The sequence below is a fragment of the Petaurus breviceps genome, unplaced genomic scaffold, assembly GCF_028583685.1.
Source record: "Petaurus breviceps papuanus isolate PSGF00001 unplaced genomic scaffold, PetGlider_PUasm1.0 224, whole genome shotgun sequence".
NCBI classification, from domain to species: domain Eukaryota; kingdom Metazoa; phylum Chordata; class Mammalia; order Diprotodontia; family Petauridae; genus Petaurus; species Petaurus breviceps.
In genome coordinates, this window is record NW_027185887.1 from 11,685,521 (window position 1) to 11,710,757 (window position 25,237).

Sequence of the window (25,237 nt, forward strand, 5' to 3'; positions counted from 1 at the left end):
TAAAGACATAAGCCCCACTCATCCATCTCCCAAACAACTTCAATCCTAGAAAATAGCCAGGTTGCAATGAAGACTTATTAAGTTTGTGCTCCAGGCTGTTTAGTTTGGCTAGGAACATAAGATCATAGATTTAGAACTGGAAGGGACCTCAGAAGCCATTGAATCTAATGCCCTTATTCTATCTCTTTTCTTTTTTGGAGGGGGGAAGGCAGGGCAATTGAGGTTAAGTGACTTGCCCAAGGTCACATGGCTAGTGTTAAGTGTCTCAAGTTGGATTTGAACTCACATCCTCCTGACTCCAGGGCTGGTGCTCTATTCACTGTGCCACCTAGCCACCCCTAATGCCCTTATTCTAAAGAGAAGGGACCTAGAGAGGTTAAGTGATTTAACCAAAGTCACATAGCTTGCAAGTATCAGGGACAGGATTTGAATCCAGGTCCGCTGACCTCACAAATTGTATTTTTTATATTGCCTTGAGGGAACTAGATGAAAAGAGTACTTCACTGAAAAGCCAATGGTGTTCGATCTAAGTTTTCCTTAAGAAAATTAAGATTCTTCTCTTCCCACTTAGTGAATGCCACCCAGTGATTCCTTATGCCAGAGATGGGAAAACAACTCTTTTTGTTGTTGTTGCTGAGTGGTTTCAGTCCTCTGACTGTGACCCCATTTGGCTTGAATATGATTTTTAGTTGTTTCAGAAAATCAAATATGTTCTTAAAGGATAATTATTTACTACCACTGAAGATATTCAAAAGAATGGGTTGCAAGTTCTGAAGGCATTCCAAAGGATATCCTTTATTAAACAAACTAACCCCTCCCCGCCAAACTCCAGCCATATTACTACTTCAGTCTTCCCTCACAGGCCACTTTGTTAAATCAACCCCTTGTTGAAACCAGTACCATCCTGGGCCCCAAGAATCCTGGGTTGTGGAGGACCACATGCTGGGAAGCACCCTTGCTATTAATGCCATTGTCTTCTATTCTTTCTTTTAATTTTTTCATTATGAACCTGGAAAAGAATCAGCTATTTCCTCAGTAGCATCTGAGACTCTTAGGGTTTATGAGCAGGTAGAATTGTGGCTGAAATCACGACCACAGCTATTCTGACTGTCCTATGTTGTGTCTTCACAGAATCAAGTTGTTGTTGCTGCTGGAAGGAGTTCCATGGGAGCCAGACTGGCTGGGACGCTTCACGTCTATGATCTGGGAGTTGACTAGAGACCTTGCCACCATTTCCCTGCCTACCCCTCCCTTTCTCATGGAGAGGCCTCTGACATATGGAGGAAGTGGCACTTCAAGTGGAACCACTGTGAAGTATCATTTAGGTGGAGCTCCTGGGAAGATAGAGAGAAGATAGGAAGAGTATCAGGCAACTGGGAACTGTGAAACCTTCAATTACATGACTCGACCATACCATGAAATATCAGAAACTCCTCTTGCACACATCTCCCTTTCCAAATCTGATTCCTCATGACCTCTTACATCTGATGTGTCTTCCTTCTCTTCTGAATTTGGTATTAAGAGGACTCCGGTTCAAATCCCGGATCTACCACAAACACTATGTGACCTTGAGAAAAATTATTCTCTCTAGGCCTGTTTCCTCATCTATAAAATGGGGGATTTGGGCTAGGTGGCTTCTAAGGTCTCTTCCCAGATCTAAATCTAGGAGCTGATGACCTGTTGCTGAACCAGTTTCCTTCTCCCTCTTATCTGTGTAGCCCTTCCCTGTTCCTGGGATGGTCGTCTTGTCCTTACCTATTTGGCAAGCCTTGAAAATTTGCTTCTTCCTTTAGTGAAGCTTAACTGATAAGTAAGGAGAGGGTATAAAGAGAAACTGGGGAAGGGTGATGCAGAGGGGTCACAGGAGCTGATAACCTCAAAATCCCAAGACCATTTTTTCTGCCAGTGGTTTTGAAATCTTAAATGCTATGTGTTAGTGGTATTATCATGTATGTAGCTCAGTGAATAGGCAACAACAAAAAGTCTGGTTCAACTGTATGAAAAATTGAGCTTAGATTTCCACATTTACTGACATTTCTGAATTCTTTTAGTCTGAATTATTTTCCAGTGTTTCAAAATAGGTCTGTGATCTCATTAATATGGGTATCCACTCCAACAAAGGAAATGGTTATCTATGCATGCCTATTCATCCAGGGCGACTAATAAATTTAACAGAATTCTTTTCATAAGAATGAAGTTATCCCCAAGGTTATATACAGTGAAGAGCAAATATTAAAACTGAAGATAATGAGGCCTTTCTGGGTATTCTACAAATTCTGCAGAGGTAGCCAAGGATGATATAGGGCTAGGACCTCAAACTACTATGCTTTCATTCTCTTTCTCTTAAAAGTACTTCAAACAAAACTTAGTAGGCAGGGTTGCCTCAATAGTAATAGAGAATCTGAATGCAGCCAGCACCATGAGCAGCCAGGCAGACTACATGGGATCTAGCCTATGGTGAAGACTGAATATGGGATCAGGAGGGGATCTGGTGTTCCAGGCTCCCTTCCAGCAAATTGTACTATCATCTGTCACAGACTATATTTAACTGCTAGTATCAAGAAATCTTTATACTGACTTTAAAAGTCATGTGTGACATTAACAGAGTAAAACTAAAAAACGTCCCACACGAAGACTTTACCAATGCACAGCCTGTGGCAATGGGAGGTGGGAGGGTAGGGAAAAAGAAAGTAACCTGGAAGAGGTGATATGCACGGTGATAGGATCAATAGTTTTGTGCTCCCCTTGGAGGAACTATGACCCTGGAGAGATGATCACAAAGGTATTTTGGGTGGCCTGAACACTTCAGGAGTCATTATAAATATGAGGTATATTTCCTAGCTTCTCTAATAGCAAAGTGTAGGGTGAGAAGAGGTCCCAGGTAGAACCCAATCTAAGGGTAAGGGTGGTAAAAGTGAAGAGACAAATGAAATAACTCTGTAGGTACACCCATGCATAATCTTAAGTAACCCCTGACTTAGGTTTCCTGGGGAAAAGGGAGGTGAACTCTTCCCGGGAATAGTAATTACTAACTAGAGACTCTATGTTATGTCCTCCATATGAGAAGAGAAACAAAAACATGTAAAACACTATAGATGTAACTATACCTGGCAATTCAAGAGTTACATTTTTAAACTCCTTAAAACTGAATCACAAATAATTACTTAATAGAGACACTACTATGAGAGTACTATTCTGTGTACTGCCTTACATTATATTGATTTGTATTAAGTTTTTGTTATCATTCAAAAGAAATTTGGTAATCAGGTGACAGTCAACTCCATCAGCAGCAATTTCCATAGCTAACAATTTAAGTATTCTTCTCTAAGAGGTTAACTCCCGGAGATTCTAGGCATTAAACTAGACAAAGTGAAGCTACTTCAATGACTAAAAGGAAATACTAAGCCTGCCTGCTCATCAAGACAGGCTTTTTATACTAGTTACTCCACTTCACAGAAAAGAAATGCTCTTTTTGAATATGGTCCATATTTACCTAAAGATTCCTATTTTTCATCAAAATTTTATTAAAATACTTAGATAACAAATATTATATTCACAGATCAAATGATATTTATGTGAAATCATCACAAAAGTTACAAAATAAATGTAAGCTATTATGAGCAGGTAAACTGAAACAAGTTTTACAGGATAGCTAGCCACAGTGTTATTCCATAATTTCATGCTGATATAGATTCCCCAAACCAAACTATTCCTGTGGTTATTTTCTTGAGCATAATTCTTAATACTACAAAATTAAACTTTTACAAGTCTCAAAGAAAATTATCTTATTTCAATAAACTAGAACTATATACATGGCATTATTTGTATTTGTTTTATTTATATTATATAGCACTGTTCTTTCAAGACTTTAACATAAAAGCTTATCCCATTTCAGTCATGCAAAGAAAAGATCAAGTCATTTCCAAAAGAATATCCAGTGATCCTGTAGGCATAGAATCCAGGGCTCTTGACTTTTATTCTATTCCCTGCACTAACCATATATATCACCTGCCTCTCTATAAAGTAGTGAAAATAAATCCCAAATTCCAAGTAGCTTAATGTGGAAATTGCAAAAAGTGAGAATACGTAGAATTCTTCAAGCTCCTCCACCAAAGTAATATATAACTGCATAATTCCTAATTGTTCAGCTGTATATCACAGTGATATGTTCACAAAATATAGATCAAATACTAGTGGTCTTTCAGAAAGCCATTGCTACCATCATACTTTTCTTGGAGGCCAGTTCTGACAACTAGTTAAAGAACCACAATTCTTTAGTATTAGCATATTATTAAACCATACAAGGGACTTTTGAGACTATCTTAGATCAATGGCCCTGTTTTATAAATGAGGAAATGGGACCCAGCAGATCAAGTGACTTACCCAAGGGCACACAGCAAATTAGTGGCAGAGACAGAACTAGGTCTCAAGTCTACTGTGCCTTGTCTCCCTACCATGCTGCTTCTTGTTGCCAAGGTTAATCACAATGCTTGCCTTCTCATGTTTACTGTTTGGCTTTCTACCATCTCAGGTTGACAGGTTAAGTTAATGTGCTTTAGAAGTTCATTTTTAGAGTATCACTTTTTGGCATGAGCTCTTATCACTAGGAGAACTTGAGGTAAGGAACACAATACACTTTCCAAGGTAGATCTAATGGAATGAACTCTTGACCTGACAACCTCCAAAAAAAGAAAAAAAAATTAATCTGTTTCTTTAATCTTATGAGGTAGTTAAAATTTTCCCTACCTGGAGAATATGAATCAGAAAAAGGCTTTTAAAAAATATCCAGGGTCATATACAGAGCCAGTTACTAAATGCAGAGGGGAAAAAACTAGCAAGAGTCTGATATCTGTACCATTCCTGTTAGGGGAGTCTGGCTTATTTGATGGATAAATTAAACTCTAGGCTGCAATTTCTCCAGCTTGTAACATGGCTAAACTTGCTGCTTATTTCACAAGGATAGCGACAATTAAGGAGACATAGCATGGCAGTAGTAGATAAAAGTTGGTATTGAAGTTAGGAAGCCCAGGATTCAAATTCTACCTCCAATTTATAGCATCCCTGTTGTGTGACGTTGGGTAGGTCACCCCTTTCCATCATTCAGGCCACTCTCTTAAGATCATGAGCTGCAGAACAATCGCAGGTCTATGGAAGTAGGAGTTTCCTTACTAGGAAGGAGTTCCCTACTCCAGGGAAATCCCAAGTCTTGGAGCAGCTAGGAGGCTCAGTGGATAGAGCACCAACCCTGCAGTCAAGAAGGCCCTGAGTTCAAATCCAGCCTCAGACACTTACTGGCTGTGTGACCTGGGCAGGTCACTTAACTCCACTGCCTCAAAAATAGAACAAAATCCCAAGTATAGAAGGAAAGGAAAAAAACCCAGACCGGCCAAATGCTTTGAGGTATGGCAATAGAAAGTGTCCTGTGAAATCAAAGTATTAAAGGTGTTCAAATAAACCCCCAACTGTTCTTAAATGCTTCAAGAGGCTTGGGGTAGGGGGAGGGAGGAGTTCATAATCTGTATTATCCCCACATCTAGAAAGCTCCATTGTTCCACCAAAGGCAAAGTATGCAAGCTGGTCACCTAAGACTAATCCTTTCTATCCTGCAGGTTCAGTGGTTCGTTAGAATTCTCAATAGGCAATAATAGGCTCTTTCCTCCTACTAGTATATTTAAGAATGAGATCAACTCAGAGACTCATTTGTTTTCTGTCAAATAAATTTTGTGTAGAATAATTTTTAAGGAAGAGATTATATAGTATGATAGAAAAGAACATTGGGTCTGGAGCTAAGAGGCCTCAATTCCAGTCCTGTCTCTGATGCGGTGTGGCCCCGGGTAAGTCAGTTTGTGCCATAGTTTCCTCACATATAAGAACTATAGAATCTCTAAAGTTCTTTAAAAAGTGCAAATGACCCATATAACTGTTAAAAGGGTTTCCTTCCATTAATGACCTGTGACTACGTGGCACGGGGATAGTAGGAAACACAAAACTGGATAATTGATAGCAAGTAGGTAAAATAGGGATGACATGGTTAGCTGAGATATAACGGTTGTTAGCACTCAACAGTTCTTTTGGGCTATCGCGCAATAAGAAGCTACATCTTCATGATTTTATTACCTTACATTTGCACAGGACATTTGTTTTTCAGAGTACTTTTACATATTTGATTTAATCCTCATGAATCATTTGAGGAAGTGGAAGCTCCCAGAGGTCATGTGACTTAGCTTTAGCCACACAGACAGAAAAGGCTGGGCCAGGATGGTGCTTTCCACTACTGCTCTCTCTATGGTTTGACTTCTAGAGACCACATAAAACCACATTCTGTGATTTCATTAAAGGCATACTAGAATAGTGGTGTCAAACTCAAAACAGAAATGGATTCCTGGGCTAGCATATCGACTTAGAAAACCACAAATTAATATTATCTATGATGAGCTGTCTTTTTATTTTTATTTTTTTAAGCAATTGGGGTTAAGTAACTTGCTCAAGGTTACACAGCCAGGTGTTTCTGGGTGGGTGCTGAGTGCCTGAGCCCGGGATTAAATCTCCAGGTCATCCCAACACTGGAGCCGGTGCTCTTACTCGCTGTGCTACCTGGCCACCCCTGACTTTTTCTTTATCGTATTAAACACTTCCCAATTACATTTGGTACACTCAGGAGTTTTGCCTTGAGTTTTATACCTCCGTACTGGAAAAAAAAATTTGACCAATAGCAATCTAAATACTAGGAATCTTTAGCTAACCAGAATGGTTATCATCCTCAATATTCTTCCTGTCCCACCTCTTCTGGAAGTAAGAGGCAAATCACATGATCAGATTAGTTAAAAGAACACCTTTTTAGACTGCTCCTTGAGGGCTAGGGCTATTATTTTTCATCTTTGTATCTCCAGTGCCTAGATTAGCATAGTGCCCTATACATACATAGTATATATTTATACATCATAGGCTCAACACAGACTCTCTACTCCTCAATTACCTCTTAGACGTATTATATAGAGACAACTATTTTTTCAGAAACTTCAATCAACAAGCATTTACAGGGTGTCCAAAAAGTTTTAGTGCAGTTGTAAGACTTAATAGCTACTAAAGCTTACAACTGCACTAAGACTTCCGTGTCAGCCTGTATTCAACACCAAATATCCGACAGGCACTGCTAGGCCTGGGGATACAAACACAAAGAAGGAAATAATTCCTATTTGCAATGACTTTACATTCTTTAGGGGAGACAATATGTAGTAAGTACATTAAAAAAATCCTAAATTAAAAAAATTCAATTACATTGTCTTTTCTAAGGCAGAAAAGCAGACCACTACATTTTAGAAAGTTTCTAAAAAAAAAAAAAACTGAAACAAAAAGGTTTCTTCAGCTAACTCCAAGTTAACTAGGTTAATACTTATTCAGTTAAACAAGGTTTTTACTTACGTGAATAATATGTGTGAACTTAAATATTCCAAGAATAATCACAGTAATGGAGTATGAAATGTCTTGAAACCTTTGATATGCCTTGTAGTTCTGGTCTTTCATAGTATATATTCAAAACTCTTCTATTACTCCAATCTTAAGATTCTAAACTTAAGTCTTTTAAAAGTTTGGGGTATTGTTATGGCTCCCAAAGAAGCTTCAACTCTGATCCTCTGATTATACTAATAGTTAATATCATTCAATTTCACAATGGGCATGGGCTAATTTGCCAAGTGTGGGCATGCACTATTTTGGCACGTGAACATGTCAGCAGCATGTATTATATATAAGCTAAATATAACAATTAAATGAACAATCAAATTTTATGCCAAATTCAGTCCTTCTTGCTTCATACCTCCATATAACACTCTTACATTCAATATATCAATGAAAAGCCCTTCACTGAAAGCAGCTCTTTGAACATGTAGTTAAAACAAGATTTTGGCCCCTTAAAGCAAGAAGATGAGCAGGACTGACAATTACTTCACTTTGTTCCTTCATTTTGAACTCTGACTTTATGTAAAATTCCAGTATTAAGACTGCCATAGCCTGTTGATATTCAGTGGTTAAATTTTAACCATCAGTTATTTTTTCAAGTCTTCAGTTTTATTAAAAGAAAATAAATTAGACTAGTGCCAGAAGTTTCTTAAGTCAGCCACCAAAACCATGACTTCAGTCATTGCTTGCTGTTCCTATCGGTTTGTTAGGATACTTCTGCTTGATCCAAAGCCATCAGGCCTGAGATTGTTCTTTATCTCAATTCTTCCACTTGCTTGGAGAGGCTTTTTAGGTAAAGAAGGCATCTAAACAAAAGAAGCAACCAATTTTATTGTAAAAATGGAAAAGCAGATCACATTAACTATAGCAACTGGTATACCTACATAGGTATTTAATATGGAAAAATACCACAGATAATAAATCAATTTCCTTAGCGATACTGGTGGTACAAAATTAAGAAAAATGGATATATTTTTATACATTTGCTTAACACAACAATTTTTCTGCATCTAGATTTTGCTTATAACAAAGCTATGCATCAAGTGCTTTCATGTGTCAAAATGTATCATGTTCTATATAACAAGTTTAACAGGGGTTTACTGATCATGTCAAGTTGTATTTCTTTACAATTTCCTAAAAGTTTATTTCTTCATAAATTGCACCACCTAGGAAATGCACTTAAATATTTTATTTCCAATAAAACTGAAAGTGTAAATAACAGACTATTTTGTTGCTACATTTAAAGACTGCAAAATAAAATATGTGATCCAAGCTGCATTATGTAATTTCAAGACAAGTATTTCCACTGAATAATGAAACCATTTTTTTCGTACCCAGGGCACCTCATAATTTATAAATTATTTGAAAAATTAACACTTTTCATGATTCTGCATTGATAAAGAAAGCTCAAAGATTCTATGCTATTCAAATGGACACTTTTATATTTGTCAAATTATATTGCTACAACGGCAAAAGAAAATACTTCCAGAAAATCCAATGTACCATTGCCAAAGTTCTAAAGGACCTATTTTTATAACATATAGGGCCAAAAACTCCTTGAGGTATTTAATACAAATTCTTCCAGGATCCTACTGAGAAGGCAGTGTGTCCAAATGTGGCAATGTAGAGAAAGGAAAAAGACTGGCAAATAATGAGAACCAACTCAATTAAGTTCATTAAATAGACACTGAGTACTTACCTACATGAAAGACACTATATTGGGTGCCAAGATTCTTTAGGATCCAGTAATGAGAAAATTTTCCATACCATTTTAAAATTTGCCAAGTGCTTTATGTACAGTATCTCATTTAATCATCACAACAATCTTTGGAGGCCACACTACAGATATTTACTCCAATTTATAAATGAAGAAATTGAGGCTGAGAGAGGTTCAGTGAATTGCCCAGAAGTGACATAGCTATTAAGTGGGATTCAAACACAGGTCCTCTTCACCCCAATTCTAACACTATAAATTACCTCTCTGAAGTAAGTACCTAACAGGAATTTCAACAAGAAAATTACAGTCATCTTTGCAACATACCATAGGCGGTAAAGGAGCTTCTAGCTGTCGACCAAGGAATGAAAGCAGGCGCCTCCAGATGAGGCCACTTCCCATAAACATGATTCCTGTAACCAGCCAAAACACTCTATGGTCCTAAAATGTAATAAATAAGTTGACTTCTAGAAAGCCTGGGGGGACAGAAGGATCAACATTCTAGTAACAGTAACAATGCACTGTCCCAAGTCTAAATTGAGCACATTTTCCTAGTTTCAGTAACTTTACAATGGCATGGGACAAATAAAACTTCCTTGATGATACCCAGTGACCAAGAAAAATGCACAGTTTTTGAGCTAGAAGGAAATAGAAATCCTTTAGAGTTCAATTTCCTACCTGGCACAGAAATCTTTTAGAGTATCCCTGACAGAAAGACATTGTAGTTTCTCCTTAAATACTTCTTTTTTTTTTAAAGCAATTGGGGTTAAGTAACTTGCTCAAGGTTACATGGTCAGTTATTTCTGGGTGTGGTGCTAAGTATCTGAGCCCGGATTTGATCCCCAGGTCATCCCCACCCTGGAACCAATGCTCTTACTCGCTGAGCCACCTGGCCGCCCCTTCCTTAAATACTTCTAATGAATGCCTTTCAGCTCACTACCCAACAATCCTGTAACACAGCTGTAACTGTGAGGATGTTGTTTTTAATGGTCAGCTTAAATCTGCTTCCTAGTTAGGTCTAGGGATCACTAGTAAAATTGGGAATTCATTTTTGTGTTCACTTTTTTTGAGAGCTCAAGAGAACATTACAACAGAACAGAATAATCACAGATAAATGTTTACCTAGCATAGGTGGGGAATGTGTTCTGGTTAAATGACTATTTTGGTTAATTGAGCATTATCACATATACATACCATGGTTCTATAATCCCTGATGCTGCAAAAATTCTGTGAATATCAAATTCATGAATTTGGCAGCTAGAAAGGTATAAAGTATGTCAGACTCTATGCTGCCAACATGGCATGACATAATACCTCTGGGGGAAGAAACTGAATAAAGAGTAGATATTTGATGTTCCTGTTTCCTTAGTCATTTGAAGTATGGTCTTTCTTTTCTGTTGTTTGACCTCTCCTGTCTCCTTACCCCTACAATTTGGAAATAGTTGCTGTTAACATAGGACAAAGGATTCCAGATGCACCAGAGGCTAGGGTATTAAACCTACTAAATGTTAAAAGCATCCAAGTGTCCCACAAATGCCAGGGAAAGGGTGGAAGTTGTTACAGAGTATATATACATCAAAAACTCAAAATTGTGGGTCTGTGAATAGGCAAGCCATTCGGTATGCCACAGAGGAATTTCAACTTTACATTTAATTCTAAAAGAAGAGTGAAAGTAATTTATTTGCTAAGTCAGTAAGCACTTGAGAATTTTGCATTTCTCTAGGGTCATCATTATGACAAAATGGCAATAGAAATTCTAATAATTCTTTAGATTTTTAGATTTTGGATAAAAAAGCCACACATTTCTTTACAATTTCAACATGAACTGCAATTCTAAGTATGTGAAAAATGTGTTCTGGAAACTTAACCATCCTCATTCAAGGAACTGATTTAGATTCAGTTCCTTTTCACATTTGTAGTTGTATGTCCTATATGAGTACTATGGGAAGTAACTATCATAGATTAGAATGACAGAGTGATGCATACCTGAACAAGAATTCCTTTTACCACCTGACAGATGTGTGACTATTTAGCCTTTGCTTAAATACTTCCTGGGAAAGGGTTCTTACTGCCCCCTAAAGGAGCCCTTTGGCATAACCCTCATGGTTCCAAAGTTTTTCTTTAAGGCTAAATTGACCTTTTTGAAACTTTAACCACTGCTCTTTCTTTCTGCAGCTAAGCAGAAATCTATTCACTCTTCCACGTGAGAACCCTTCATATGTCAATGTTCCCTAAGGGTTCTGCTGTACTGCCATGAAAGACAGAATCCAAATATGTCCATTTAGAAAATTTCTGGTGCTACTGTAGTTTGAATATAACCCAGTTGTGAAATTTTAGAAGTGTCTGTGCGTGCAAAGGATCTGTGTATGGTCCTGCATTGTTTACTGTTTTTAACACTGACAAAGACACAAATGGCATGCCCCTCAAATTTCTGGATGACACAAAGCTACAAGTATAGCTAATATACTGCCTGATAGATTCAGGATTGAAAAAGATAGGGACAGGTTAGAAAATTGGGCCTAGCTTAATAATAATACATACATGGAATGTGAAACAACAAAGTTGATCTACAAGTCAACACTCATTTCAAAAGGAGCCTAGAGTTTTTCAAAATAATAAGCTCTCACCTCTTCAAGGGAGGACTCCAAGTTCATTCCAAAGGCAACTCCCATTAGTCCAAAAAGTGAAAGAGAGAAAGTTCCCATGGTCAACTGTAGGTTCAACCTCATCATCACATTGCGATGGCTAAGGAGGAGAATACCTCTTCAGATCAGAACAACTTATCTGCTAGCTACACTTTGCATAAAAATCAAATATTCTATGTAGAAACAGAAATGTATCAAAAACCACACTACTATCAAAGAGGCTATATTTCCATATAATGTCTAATAATAATGGTACAGTTATGATATTTATGTTCTAAAACAACAGGCCCGATTAGGAAAAGAGTAGCTGTTCAGTAAATAATTTTTGATGGACTTTTAGATAAAGTGAGCTCACCTGTCTAGATTGATGAAAATAATACTTTCTGAGTCATCAATCCATACTCTGAGCTCCCGGGCTTCATTGGAGAGATCATCAGCTAACCTGTAATAGTTTTCTAAAAGCAGTTCCATCTCTTCTGCATGATCAATTCCAGAACTACTCTTCTCACTGCAAATAAAAACATTATTTGGCTAGAGACATGGGGATGTATCACTTTTATATACACATACATATCACATTAGCACAAGACCTACCTGGTATTAAATTTCGTACCGAGAGCACATAAAGCCAAACTCTAAAGAGAGGCAAGGATTTTTCTTTTTCTGTAATAGTTCTCTGTGGCTGGTTGGCATGCTACATTAATGAGATCAAGATCTGTTTTACACGTGCCCCTTCCTATCCAGATAGGAGGATGAGGGGAATCAAATTCTATGTGTATGCCCATACATATGCACATTACATATAACTTGATTTTGAAAGAAGCAGAATGTCTTAAACAGCAATAAGGTCTAAGACCTTGGTTCATCTCTGATGCCTTCTTTGTCTACAACAGCAAATCAGCTAACAAATTCTATATATTCTTCCTCCAGATTTGTCTCATCTGCCTCAACTTTCCATTCCTATAGCCACAACCCTTGTTCAGGCTCGTTAAGTCTTATTTTTTGCTTTGGGCAATGGGGGTTATATGACTTGCCCAAGGTCACATGGCTAGTTTTTGTGTTAATTGTCTGAGGCAAAATTTGAACTCAGGTCCTCCTGACTCCAGGGCCGGTGCTCTAATTCACTGCATCACCTAGCTGTGATAGTAATGGCAATTAAAGATTCCCCTGTATTGGCTTGGTTTTCAAATTGATTGTGTTAAAACCCAGAGTTTGTTAGTCCCACCTGTGGGATGGGCTTGTTGATGTGAGGGGAGGGTCCTGAGCTGGGAGGAGCTGGTGAGGTAGATTTGGAGAGACACTAGAGAGAGGCGGGGGATCTTTTTGGAAGCAGCACCTCGTGGAGAGAGAGAGACTAAGAGAATTGCTGGTGGCCGCTTTGAATTGCCCTGGACTTTTGAGACCTGCCCCCTGAGCTGCCAAGGACTGAGGAGACATGGCTGTTTTGCTGGTACTTTGTCTGTCTGTTTTGATGTTGTTTTGCCAGATTTGTCCACTGGTGAAAGACAGTCCTTTTGTTGAAGAAGTCCTGGAACCTGGCATTTGGTTAAGAAGCCCTGAGACTGTCCTGCAGACAGAGAGTGAATACTGTCCACTGGTGAGGGACAGTACTGTTGTTGCAGGGGTCTGGAGACTGTCCTGCAGACAGAGTGAATACTGTCCACTGGTGAAGGACAGTGCTGTTGTTGCAGGGGTCTGGGAACCTTTCTGTTGGTTCGGAAGCCCTGAAGAAGGATTTTCTTGTTGGATGTTTACAGAAATCCTGGGAGAGGGCTTTGCTAATGTGTTCAGGGGTTCTAGGACTGTTCTACAGACAGAGGATAAATTCATGAAGGGACTGGCAATGTATCTTGTGGCTTTGCTAAGCCTTGTCTCCCCAGGAACTAAGATTGCTGAGAACTTGCCTCATGTCAAGATGAAGAAAAGACCTCCATTTGGGTATTAAGTGCTGTGTTTAAACTTGATGTAATTCTGGGGTAGATTCAATTGTGATCCAGGGGTGGGAAACTTTTGACCTTATGTTTGGAAACTAATCTCCATTTGAGAAGAGGGGCTTTGTGGTGGACTTAATTAAGGTTTAGCCTAGGGGTGGAGAAGTATTTAGAACGGAGACTTTGTAATTGATTGAATGATTGGAAGGTCCTGGGGTGGGGTAGTACTTGGAGATTATTTAATCATGCTTAGTAAATGCTGTATTTTGAATGATGTCATGTTTTGATCTTCTGTTCTGGGTTTGTTACTGAATAAAATAGAGAGCACCTATGCTGGTATTTTGAACCTGGGAAGTTGCCTTTGCTTGGCATTACATTACACTAGCCGTCCCCCTTGTTACCTCGTAATGGAAATACTGCAATAGTCTAACTGGTTTACCTGTTTCCAGTTTTTCCCTCTCCTAAATTATCCTTCCCAAAGTAGAGCTTTCATCATGTCACTCCCTCACTCAAAATTCACAAATGGCTCCTCACTAGTCACTGAATAAAGTCCAAATTCCTTAGAATGACACCCAAGGCCTTTTTTTGGATCTGATTTCAAGCAATCTTTCCAGCATTATCTCCCTTGTTCTCTGTTACATATAAAAAAAAAATCACGAGAACTGTGGCTATCTAGTTCAACCCACACGTAAAAAAACAACCACAACAAAAAAACCCCATTACGATAAACTCAAGATATGGACCATTAAAGACCCTCAAGGATGGAGAACCCACCATTTCTTTAGGCAGTCCCATTCCACTTTTGAACAACTCTAATTGCTATATATTTTTTTCTTGATTTCAATCCTAAATTTGTCTCTCTACAAATTCTACTCCTTGCTCCTAATTCTGCCCTCTGTGGAAAAATAAGGCATATGATCCTTCAATCACATGACAGCCCTTTAAATACTTGAAGATGGCTATTATGTTACATCTCTAAGAAAAACACTTCCTGCTTTCAATAGATCCTCATATGACATGGACTCAAGACTCTTCACCATCCTGCTTTGGACATCCTCTATCTTATCAAAGCCAACTGGAGCTAACATGTAAATAACTATGTACATAAAATATACATACAAAGTGAATCAAAGTTAATCTCAAAGAAAAGGCTCTAGCAGGATGTAGGGAAGCAACTGGGAAAAGCCTCCTGAAGATACTGGGATTTGAGCTGTGTTTTGAGTTAATCCAGAGATTCTAAAGGTAGGGGTGAGATGGCAGAGCACTCTAGGTGGGAGGTCTAGGGGATTTGGGGGGGTTGGTTAGTGTATGGAGAGAAGACAGCAAAGGCACAGAGTGGTGAGAGTGTTAGGTGTGAGGAACAAGTAGGTCTGTGCAGCTAGACAGTGTATGTGGGAGTAAAGTGTAAGAAGACAAAAGATAGAAGGGGTCAAGTTGTGAAGGGTTTTAAATACTTTTAAATGTCAAAAGAAGTCTATATTTAATCTTGGCAGTAACAGAGTGCTTCTGGAGTTTAATGAGTAGAGGAGTGACATGGTCAAACTTTTTTGCTTTAGGAAAATCACTTTGTGAACTGAGTGGAAGACAGACTGGAGTAAGAAAAGAAATGAGACAGGGAAACCAATTGTAAAGCTACTGAAATTGTTTATCACTACCCTCAGGCAGCGAGGTGGTGCAGTGGATAGAGTACCAGGATTGGAATCAGGAAGACTCATCCTCCTGAGTCCAAATATGGCCTCAGACACTAGCTTTGTGACCTAAGCAAGTCTGCTTGCCTCAGTTTCCTCATCTGTAAAATAAGCTAGAGAAGGAAATGGCAAATAACTACAGTATCTTTGCAAGAAAACCCTAAATATGGTCACAAAGTCTCAGACATGACTGAAACTCCTGAAAAAAAATTATTACCATCTTTTCCAAATGTTCACCAACCATTTCTTTAATGATCTATTTTACGATATTTCCCCAGGAATTAAAGTCATGCCCTACAATCTAGCTAAACATAACACTCCCCTTCCCAAGTATACAGCCCACCCTTTCTTTTCTTAGTGCTTGCTCTCATTTTTCCTCCATCTGAAGTACCTCCTCTCCTCCATATTTACATGTCACAACCTTAATCATCTTCCAAAGACCAATTCAAAAGCCAGCCTTTTCTATCAAGACTCCAACCAGATATTATCTCTCATACCTATGAAGCCTTTGTCTTTATATCTCTTATGGCACCTGTCACAAACTACCATTTTTTCATTATCTGATGTGAATTCTTCAGTCTTGAGGAATTTCCTCTATTGATGAAGGTTATCTTCTCTGTAATTTAAATAGCTGCCTACAGAACTGAAATGTTAAGTGATTTGCCCAGGGTCACAGGATCACTGTATGTCAGAGGTGGGACTTGAACCTAAGTTTTATGGGGCCCTTGTATGTCCCTTAGAAAGTAAATTTCTTAGAGGGAAGGGACAGTATTGGCCTTTTCCCCTTGTGTCCCTAAAGTCTCACAAAATGCCCTGAAAAGGCCTCCTAACTGATCTCCCTACCTTAAACCTCTCCCCCCTCTAGTCTATCTTCTACATAGTTACAAAAGTGATGTTCCTTAAACAGGGACGTGATCATGCCACTCCCCTACTCAATAAATTCCAGTGGCTCCCTACTGTCTCCAAGATAAAATATAAGTTGTTCGGGCGGCTAGGTGGTGCAGTGAGTAAAGCACCGGTCCTACAGTCAGGAGGACTCGAGCTTGGTTCTGGCCTCAGACACTTAACACCCACACACACAAAAAACTAGCTGTGTAACTTTGGGCAAGTTACTTAACCCCAATTGCCCTCCAACAGGCAAAAAAAAATAACTGTTCTATTTGACTTCCAAAACTCTTCACCACCTTTCCCTAACCTATCTTTCCAACATCACTGTCCATTACTTCTCATCCTACAATCCAGGTAAACTGGCCTTTTCTCCATTCCTCATACATTACACTCGGTTGTCTGATTCTGTGCTTCTGCACTGGCATGGACCCCTTTTCCCCATCTTTGCTTCACAAAGTTCCTCTCTCCCTTCAAGACACAGCTCAACTATTACCACCTTCTGTGAAAGGCCTTCCTAATCTCCCTAACAGTGCCTTACCCTATGAGATTACCTCATATTTAACTCCTATGTACTTACTAGCATCTATTCTTTTTATATTTATTCTGCATATACTTATAGAATTACTTGCTGACTTCTTGGAATATAAGCCTCTTTTAAGTAGACTGTTTCATTTTTTGCAATAAATGCTTGCTGATTGTCTGCACACAGGAAATTAAATGTTAGTTTACCTCAATATTATTCACTTATCATAGAAAAGCAAATACATTAGCTGTACTCTTTGTACTAAAAAGTTATTATTAGAAATATTAAAAAAGAAGGCAAAATATGGATCCTTGGACATAAACTGTTAAGAAAAATGTGTTTGACAAATCCGGGCTCAGATACTCAGCACCACACTGAGAAATAACTGGCCGTGTAACCTTGAGCAAGTTACTTAACCCTGATTGCTTAAAAAAAAAAAAAAGAAAAAAAGAAAATGTGTTTGGGCTGTGGTAGACTTACAAGACTTCAGGATCACTCCATTTGGTTAGACAGAGTTCTTCTATCAATTCTTCTTCATCTAGTATTTCCAAAATTGACTCCTTAAAAACTTTAATATCTGTTTCTAATTCTGATAGGCTATGGAAGTAAGAAAAATAATTAGGAACATATTCATTTAAAGGTGTTTCATTATGGAGCAATATATTTTATCTCATATAACTCACCGGTATTATATATCAATGATTTAAAAAACCTTCCCTAATTTCACATTTGTGACATTATCAGAATAAGAATGACATCCTATGGAATATTTTTATGAACAATAAAATTTCAGCATTCTAGAACTGGAGAATAAAATGCAAAGGCTGAATATCTAAATAATATTTCATGCACAAATTAGAGGTCAGGTGTCTCTGATATCCTAGTCATGTATTAGTAGAACAAAAAGTGAGTACAGTAATGTTTTAAGGAAAAAGACTGGAGAAAAAGAAAAAAGCAGTCACAGAAGTGGTTATTATTCTTTCAGTTGACAAAACATTCCTCCTTATCCTCTACTACTTTCCGGACCACAAAGAATGTGCTGATGCCACAATACAAACATCAACTTGGAGGGAAATCTCTAGCAGAGTGTTTCAAAAGTTTATTTCTGGCTTTTTGCTGTTTAGTATTTTTATTATGATTAGGAAGAAGGCTGAGATTACATGCTTAGCAGATATGCAGATGCCATGTAGCTGAGAACTGTGTAACTAACATCTTAGATGCAAAAACAATGGGCTAAATCTATTTAAATGAAATTTAATAGAGTCACATAAAGCACTACCTAGAGATTAAGAAAATCCATTTCAAAAGTAAAAGATAGAAGATGCTTGTTTAGATGTTCATGTGAAAAAATACCTTGATGAACTGAAAAGTTACTACAATAAAAAATGACAATGCAATTAAAAAAGTAAACATCATTACAGAATGTATTAAGGGAGGCCTAAGAATCAGATCATAGGAAATGACAGAATCACTGTGCCATGCTCTAGGCAGAACACTTATAGAGTCCTGAATTTAGTTCTGGGGATCGCATTTTTAAAGGGACACTGACTAGCTGGAGCATACAAACACTGGTTAAAAGGAATGGAGATATACAGCATGAGAGAAAGAAACCTCAAAGAGAATACCACAGTTGTTTTCTAATATCTGAAGGACATTCTCAAGGAAGAGGGACTTGTTTTGCCTGGCCCCAGAGGACAGAACTAATAGTAATGGGGAAAAGTTTTCAAAAAGGAAGATTTAAATTTCCTGGGAGGAAAAACTTCAAAAATTGTTAACTTACCAAACTGGCCTACTTTGGGAGGTAGTCAATTCCACCTTACCAGGGATCTTTAAGGGTAGGATAGAGAACTACTTGGAATGTCATAAAGAGAATTCTCGTTCAGATAAGAGTTTGAACAAGATAGCCTCTGTGAGGCCCTCTAACTTTGAGATTCTGTGTGAAGCCCTTATGCTGGAAATGCTTCAATAGTAAGTCCTGTATGTGTTTATCTTTACTGCAAAGTTTATAACCGTGCGTATATTTAATTTACCATGCATAATCAGTAAAAAGCTTTAGTTTCAGTTCAATTCATGAAACATTAAAAACTATTAAAAAAAAACCCTACCTAAGAGATATTGTAATAAGTATACTAGGAGTGTAACAGAACATCCTATTTTAATCTATACAGTCAGAAAGTGAAAAAACTTAATTAAGATGTAAAGTTAGATAGTATTATTTTTGTATTTCCCACCCCTTTCTGTAAGAACCTGAGACGCTGTTCCCCGAACTACCCTGGGCTGGGAAAGGGAAACTTTAGCCTTGTCTTGCCAGGAATAAGGTCTTTACCAAACTTCCCCCCTCCCTACCCTCTTCCAGCTCCCCTTTATGTGTAGCCTTCCTTAATTAGAATATGAGCATGTTGAGGGCAGGGCTTGTCTCCTTTGCTATCCCAGTGCCAAGAACATAGTAAATGTTGAATAAATGCTCACTTTATCCACCTGTCTATTGATGGACAGACAATCCTTGCTTATCCCTACAAAAGCATTGTAATATTTTAAAGGGAACATCACAGTTGTCTTTTAGTAACTTTCTGGGATGTTACGTGGAATGTCACCACTTAGAAGAATTTGGCTATAGTATATGACATGCACACAAGATATCAGGGACAACAGCAAAAGCCTGTATGACAAGAAAGAGAGTAAGGCTGGAGGTAGAGCAAGCCTAAGCGATAACAACCAGACACTCTGGATGATGTGAAGGACCCACGAAATAGCAAGAGAACCAGAAGGAGGCCTCTAGGCATACATAGTTTATCCATCTAGAGAAGATTCACATAAGCATTATACGAGAATCACTCATACCAAGAAGGTATGGAGGAGTTTAAGGACAAACAAACGAAGGGAGTACACATACATATGAGAGACCATAGACTCATCAAAATAAGAAAGTATTTTCAATAATATTTTAGTAATTATACTTAAATTTCATCTGGCATTATGATAAGAAAATCTAATTTAATTAAGACAATTTTTGAATGAAAGGCCTGAGTTCCTCCACCCTTGATATCACATATTTACCTCTTGCTATTTTGTAGTAAGACGTGCAGTTTGCTTCTGTCCACTGATGAATGTTTGGGGTCCACTAAAGCTTCCAGGGTCTCAAGAATGAGAGGCTGCAAAATGCTAAGTTTCCCCTGAAGGGTGTTGATCTAGATAACAACATGACCTTTCATAAGAATTAAAACAATTCTTTTAGAATATTCTGGGTCAGCGAATCCATATTAAGTACAAAAATCTACAATATCTAGAAATGTTCATAACACTTCAATGAATGCTAAATGACTAGAATACTTCCAGGACTGGCAAACTACCTAAATTGATTCTGATCCCAAATTACCCAGGCTGAAATGCTCATTCTCCAGAGTTCTTCACAATGGCCTGGATTTAAAGCCGAGAGGTTACTAACATTCCAGACAAGACTCTTGCTACAGATATCTACCCACTTAAAAAAAAAGAAGTGGAATTCATAGTTAAAACAAAACCTATCAGTCAAAAATCAGTATGCTAGCTGAAATGATCCATGGTAAAACATTTCTAACTTTACTCAGTAATGAAAACAGTGGATGACAAGTACCTTTCATATACATTCCCAAAAAGTTATTGCTGAAATAGTCAAACTGCCACTGAACAGATAAATTTCAGTTGACTCTCACATTCCCTTACACACTCAGCTCCTATTCAGAAAAACAGAGAGAGCAGAAACACTGAGGTTTCTTTGTTTTTCTTAAAGACACAAACAAATATGATCATCTAAAATTATACTATAACTGACACTAATTTAAATTCTTGTTCAGTAGCATTTTCATTGCAAGTGGATAAATGAAAACCAGGCTCACCCAATACTGCAGAAGAGCTTCTATGGCCCTAAACTCAAAGGGCAAGGAGTATGTGACAAGCTGGCCCTCTCCAGCCAGCTGTAAAGGGAGTTCCCGGAAGAGCCACTGTTCCAAGTTTAAGTTACGATAGTCTAGTATCAGAAGATATTCTGGAGTGATCACAGCTTTCAAATACTGTAAAATAACATATAAACTATTAAATGACAGGGAAGAAAAAAACATAAACAGAGCATGGTTTCCCTCTAATACTGTATGAAATTTGAATTCAGCATAAATGAAATACCATGTCATGGTTTGTGCAATATGACTGCTAAACCTCCTAAATTTTTTAGCTGACAGAGTAAATCACAATTCAAATAATTTTGAGATCAAGGCAAAATTCTTGTATCTCTCCCTCATTCTTAATCTAGAGGACTGGATTATTTTAATAACTGACAGGCTTATTCAAGGCTTGCAGTACAATCTCAAACAGGGCACAGAAAAATGATTCACAAAAGAGTTTCAACCCCCTTTTCTCTTAAAATGCTCTCTGGTTTCACTGAGTCATTTTACTTAAATTCTAAAAGACTTTCATTTTAGTGAACTTACAAATAATTGCCCCTAAATTCACTAAAACAGAAGGCTTTCAGAAAGCTTTTAGTATTTTACAATTTGCTGTGGACAAATTGTAAATTAAAAAGTAAATCAACACCCCAAACCATTAAATAAAGCAAAAGACTCAACAGGTTTGTAATTTCAAAAAATTCCCAAGGTGGGCAAGGTCCTCAGTCAGGCTGGGAATGAGGAGATGGGCTGGTCAGTTTTGAATGTGCTAGTGATTGATGGCATAATAAGACTGAACTGCAATATAATAATGTAAAGAGAAGTTCTAATCAAGGCACAATCTGGATGTATGTGGGCAGAAGTCTGGGAGCCAGGCCAATGTGTAGGGTTTACTCTCTGTGAGATAAATGAGTCAGGAACAGCAAAGTATCATGACCTGGGTGCCAGGCACTCCAGGCAGGGAAGCAAGTTGTCTGTCAGTTACAGCAGGTGGGAAAACCCTTGCCACCAGTATGAATATCCATACAAGGGCAAGGGAGGTGTGGAGGAAAGAATATCTCCATATGTGTCCACATCCCTTGAGTGGGCTTTACTGAGAAATGGCTAAGGGTGAATGACTGTAAGTACCCAGGCTACACCTTACCAAAATGCACAGCCCTGGGGAAGCATTCATCTACCAAGGAACAGGAATTCCCACCAAAGGAATTTCTGAACTTAAGGGGAGGAGTAACTATTGTCACCAAAGCTGTGACTACAAAGAACTGAGCTGAGCTAGTGTTCTAGGAATCATGTGCTTCTTAACAATGAGAAGGGCCATAGATTACTACCCTTCAGGGGAAGGTAATCAGAACACATACGCCCCAAATATGTTATCTCATTTGGTCCAGACAAGTATCTGATAAGGTTGGCATGATGAGCATTTTAGCTCCCATTTTATGGATAAAGAACTGGGATCAAAGAGATCCAAAGTCTTGCCTAAGTTGAAGAACTATTAATTGGTAAAGCTCAGATTAGAACTTGGGCCTGACTCCAAGTTCATTGCTCTTTCTATGACATCACATTGCCTGGATAGAAAAATGAAATTTGCAGGATTGACTTTTATCATTTCATAGGATCTAGTGCTGGAAAGAACTTGAGAAATCATCTTTTTGATTTTTTTTTAACCTCATTTTGCTGATGAAGAATTTGTGCCCTGGTCAACATTACTCAGCTGGGATCATAGATTTAGAGCTAAAAGAGGCCTTTGGTCAGCTCTTATTTCATCTGCATCAGCTCCTAATGATTTAATTATTATCTTTATGTATATGACTCTCCTATCTATATATTCTACAGCCTTTCTCCTGAGTTCCATTTCCATAGGACTCACTGCCAAGTGGACACTTCTAACCGGACCTCCTATAGACATCTCAAACTCTGGTCTTCCTACAAAACTAACCCTCTTATGAAGATACCTATTTCTGTATAGGGAGCTACCATCTTTCTAGTTGTCCAGGTTTGTAACTTTGATTTCTTTCTCAAATTCTTAATTCTTTCCTATATCCAATCAGCTGTTGACTCTTGTTGATTCTATTTCTACAACATCTTGCATTCATCCCCTTCTTTTTTCTCAAATAACCATCACTCTATTTCAAGTCTTATCACCTTTCAGCTAGACAATTATAACAGCTTCTTAATTGATCCCATTGCCTCAAGTCTTTCCCCTCCTCTCCAATCTATCTCCTATATAATTGCAAAATTATTTTCCTCAATAACAGGTCTGTCAGACACTCAATAAACTCCAATGGCTCCCTATTACCTCAAGGATAATATACAAACTCCTGTACTTGGTATTCAAAGTCTTTTATAACTTGTTCTAACTTTCTATCTTTCCAACTTTAGTATATATAACATCCTTCCACATTTATGTACTCTTCAATCAGGTCAAACCATCTTTCTTTCTATTTCATTCATGACATTCTATCTCCCATTTATAAGCCTTTGCAAAGGGTAATTCCTAATCATGGAATGAATTCCTCCCTCACCGCTGCCTCTTAGAACCCTTAGTTTCAGCCAAGCAATAGCTGCTACATGAGACCTGCTTGTCAAAAATAATGAGTCTTTATTCTATATATACTTCTATATGTACATGTTTTCACTAATAGAATGTACACTGCCTGAAGGCAGGTATTATTTTTGGTCTTCTAACTCCAATGGCTACCAAAGTGTTTGGCACATAGTAGATAATTAATATTCACTAAGTAACCAACTTACAACTAAACTCTTTTTACAGATGAGTTAACTGAGGCGCCAAAAGGTTAAGTGATTAGACCAAGGTTACACTAGCAAACAACTAATTCTCCAGATGGTACAGTTTTACCTCAAGGAATTCCAGTTAGTGTCTGGGAATCTTTTCAGTAACCCTCCTGCCCATCTTCCCCATTTAGAATATAAAATATTATTACCGAAAATTTTTCATGAAAAAGTTGGTCTACCATGTGGAGAGAATGTTCAATTTCTATAACTGTTAAAAGCTGAACTTGAAGGAAAGTTGAACTTAGGGAAAGCCTGCTATATCTACTTAAGTGTCATTATCATCATGGATGAAGATTTTTAAGCTCTGGCCAAGTAAACCTCAAGACATTCCAGCACAAATTCTTGAAATGGAAATGGATTCTCTTTCTTTCCCTTCCTTCACTCTCTGAAAAAAAAAAAAAAAGCTTAATGCAAAAGGGACAGAAGCATGGGTAAAAGGAGAAAGGACAAAATTGTTCATTATCTCACTAATATACACATAAGAAATGATATTCTAAATGTTTGTTGACAAGTCAAAGGATGGCCCTAATAACTGTAAAAATAATATTCTAAAAAAGGTTTGGAAAACAGTTCACCTCCTAATTTAGAGGAAACCTGCCAAAGTTATGCTGCCCAAAAAACCTTGCAGTTGTATGTGCTTCATATCATATTTATGAGGGGAAAAGCAAACAGCTAAGATATTAGTTGATAAGATGTTTTCCCAAGAAAGTTATCTACTTGCTAGATCAGTCATTTGCCCTAAGTCTCACACCATCTATTTCAACACAGTACAAACCCATATTCATAATGATGATGCTGAGCCATCAAAAAAGGATAAATATATTTGCTATTACTCCACTTATTAAAGTGAAGGACTATAGCGTATTTTTTAAATTTTCCTATAAGAAAAATAATAAAATTTTTAATATGTCAGGGGTCTTCACTTATCTGGAAATCTTGGCCATCTAGAAAAATACAATCCTATCAGGATCTGGGTTGTTTTATATGCAAAGAACATAGATTTAACCATTTACCTTTTTAATACTTAAAGGAGCTGTGATTTCATTCGGGTAGGCAATTCCTTCACCAATGATCACAATCACTCTATAATTTAGATGATCTTTGGGAGTTACTGTGACTGACAAATTCACTGCCCTGCTACCAACCACTGAGGATGAGCTGCTCTAGTCTTCATTAGCCATATTCTTAGATAACAGGCACAGCACATTATTATTATATATAATATTATGTGTTATATTGCCGCAAACTCAAAGCTTTTCTAGGTTGGAAGGAAATTCTAGTGCCTTAGGCTCTTTAGTGGAGTTTTTGAATATATGTGTAAATAACTGTGTATAAGAAGAAAAAATTGTATAACAAGTGACTTTTAAGGTGAGCTCATCAAGAGCAAAGAGACAGTATGCAGGACCAAGGGATAAAATGACCTCTGGTGAACAATTTGAAAGCATCAAGGCAGTAATTAAGGACAGAGGGTTAATGATACAAAGGAAAGAAATATTTTTGTTATGGATTTAGGGAAGTGAAGTATGTGCAATTAGAATGTATGCATCACTCTTCTCTAAAGCCAGCAAACAATGCAACTCTGAGTGACTCTTATTGACCAAAGTGGGACACTCAGAGCATGGTTTCAAATAGGCGTTTTAATAACAAAATTACTTTTAACTATGATCTATACAGTTATAT

The 25,237-nt window shown here is 37.7% G+C and overlaps 2 protein-coding genes across 3 annotated transcripts in view; one reads left to right on the forward strand and one right to left on the reverse strand.

The window, feature by feature from the left end:
- GPLD1 (glycosylphosphatidylinositol specific phospholipase D1) overlaps positions 1–3,818 on the forward strand; it is a 48,092-nt gene extending 44,274 nt beyond the window's left edge. The window contains exon 25 of the mRNA XM_069094951.1: positions 1,132–3,818. Coding sequence (XP_068951052.1) covers positions 1,132–1,218 — 87 coding nt within the window. The 3' untranslated portion in view covers positions 1,219–3,818. The remainder of the gene's footprint in view (positions 1–1,131) is intronic.
- MRS2 (magnesium transporter MRS2) overlaps positions 3,810–25,237 on the reverse strand; it is a 28,909-nt gene continuing 7,481 nt past the window's right edge. Inside the window, exons 5-11 of one of the 2 annotated variants that reach the window (XM_069095052.1) lie at positions 20,723–20,896; positions 19,905–20,035; positions 17,328–17,444; positions 12,173–12,325; positions 11,800–11,917; positions 9,500–9,613; positions 3,810–8,264 (exon numbers count right to left, since the gene is read on the reverse strand). In XM_069095052.1, the coding sequence (XP_068951153.1) occupies positions 8,154–8,264; positions 9,500–9,613; positions 11,800–11,917; positions 12,173–12,325; positions 17,328–17,444; positions 19,905–20,035; positions 20,723–20,896 (918 nt within the window). In that variant the 3' untranslated portion in view covers positions 3,810–8,153. The remainder of the gene's footprint in view (positions 8,265–9,499; positions 9,614–11,799; positions 11,918–12,172; positions 12,326–17,327; positions 17,445–19,904; positions 20,036–20,722; positions 20,897–25,237) is intronic. The other variant, XM_069095053.1, reaches the window with a different exon arrangement.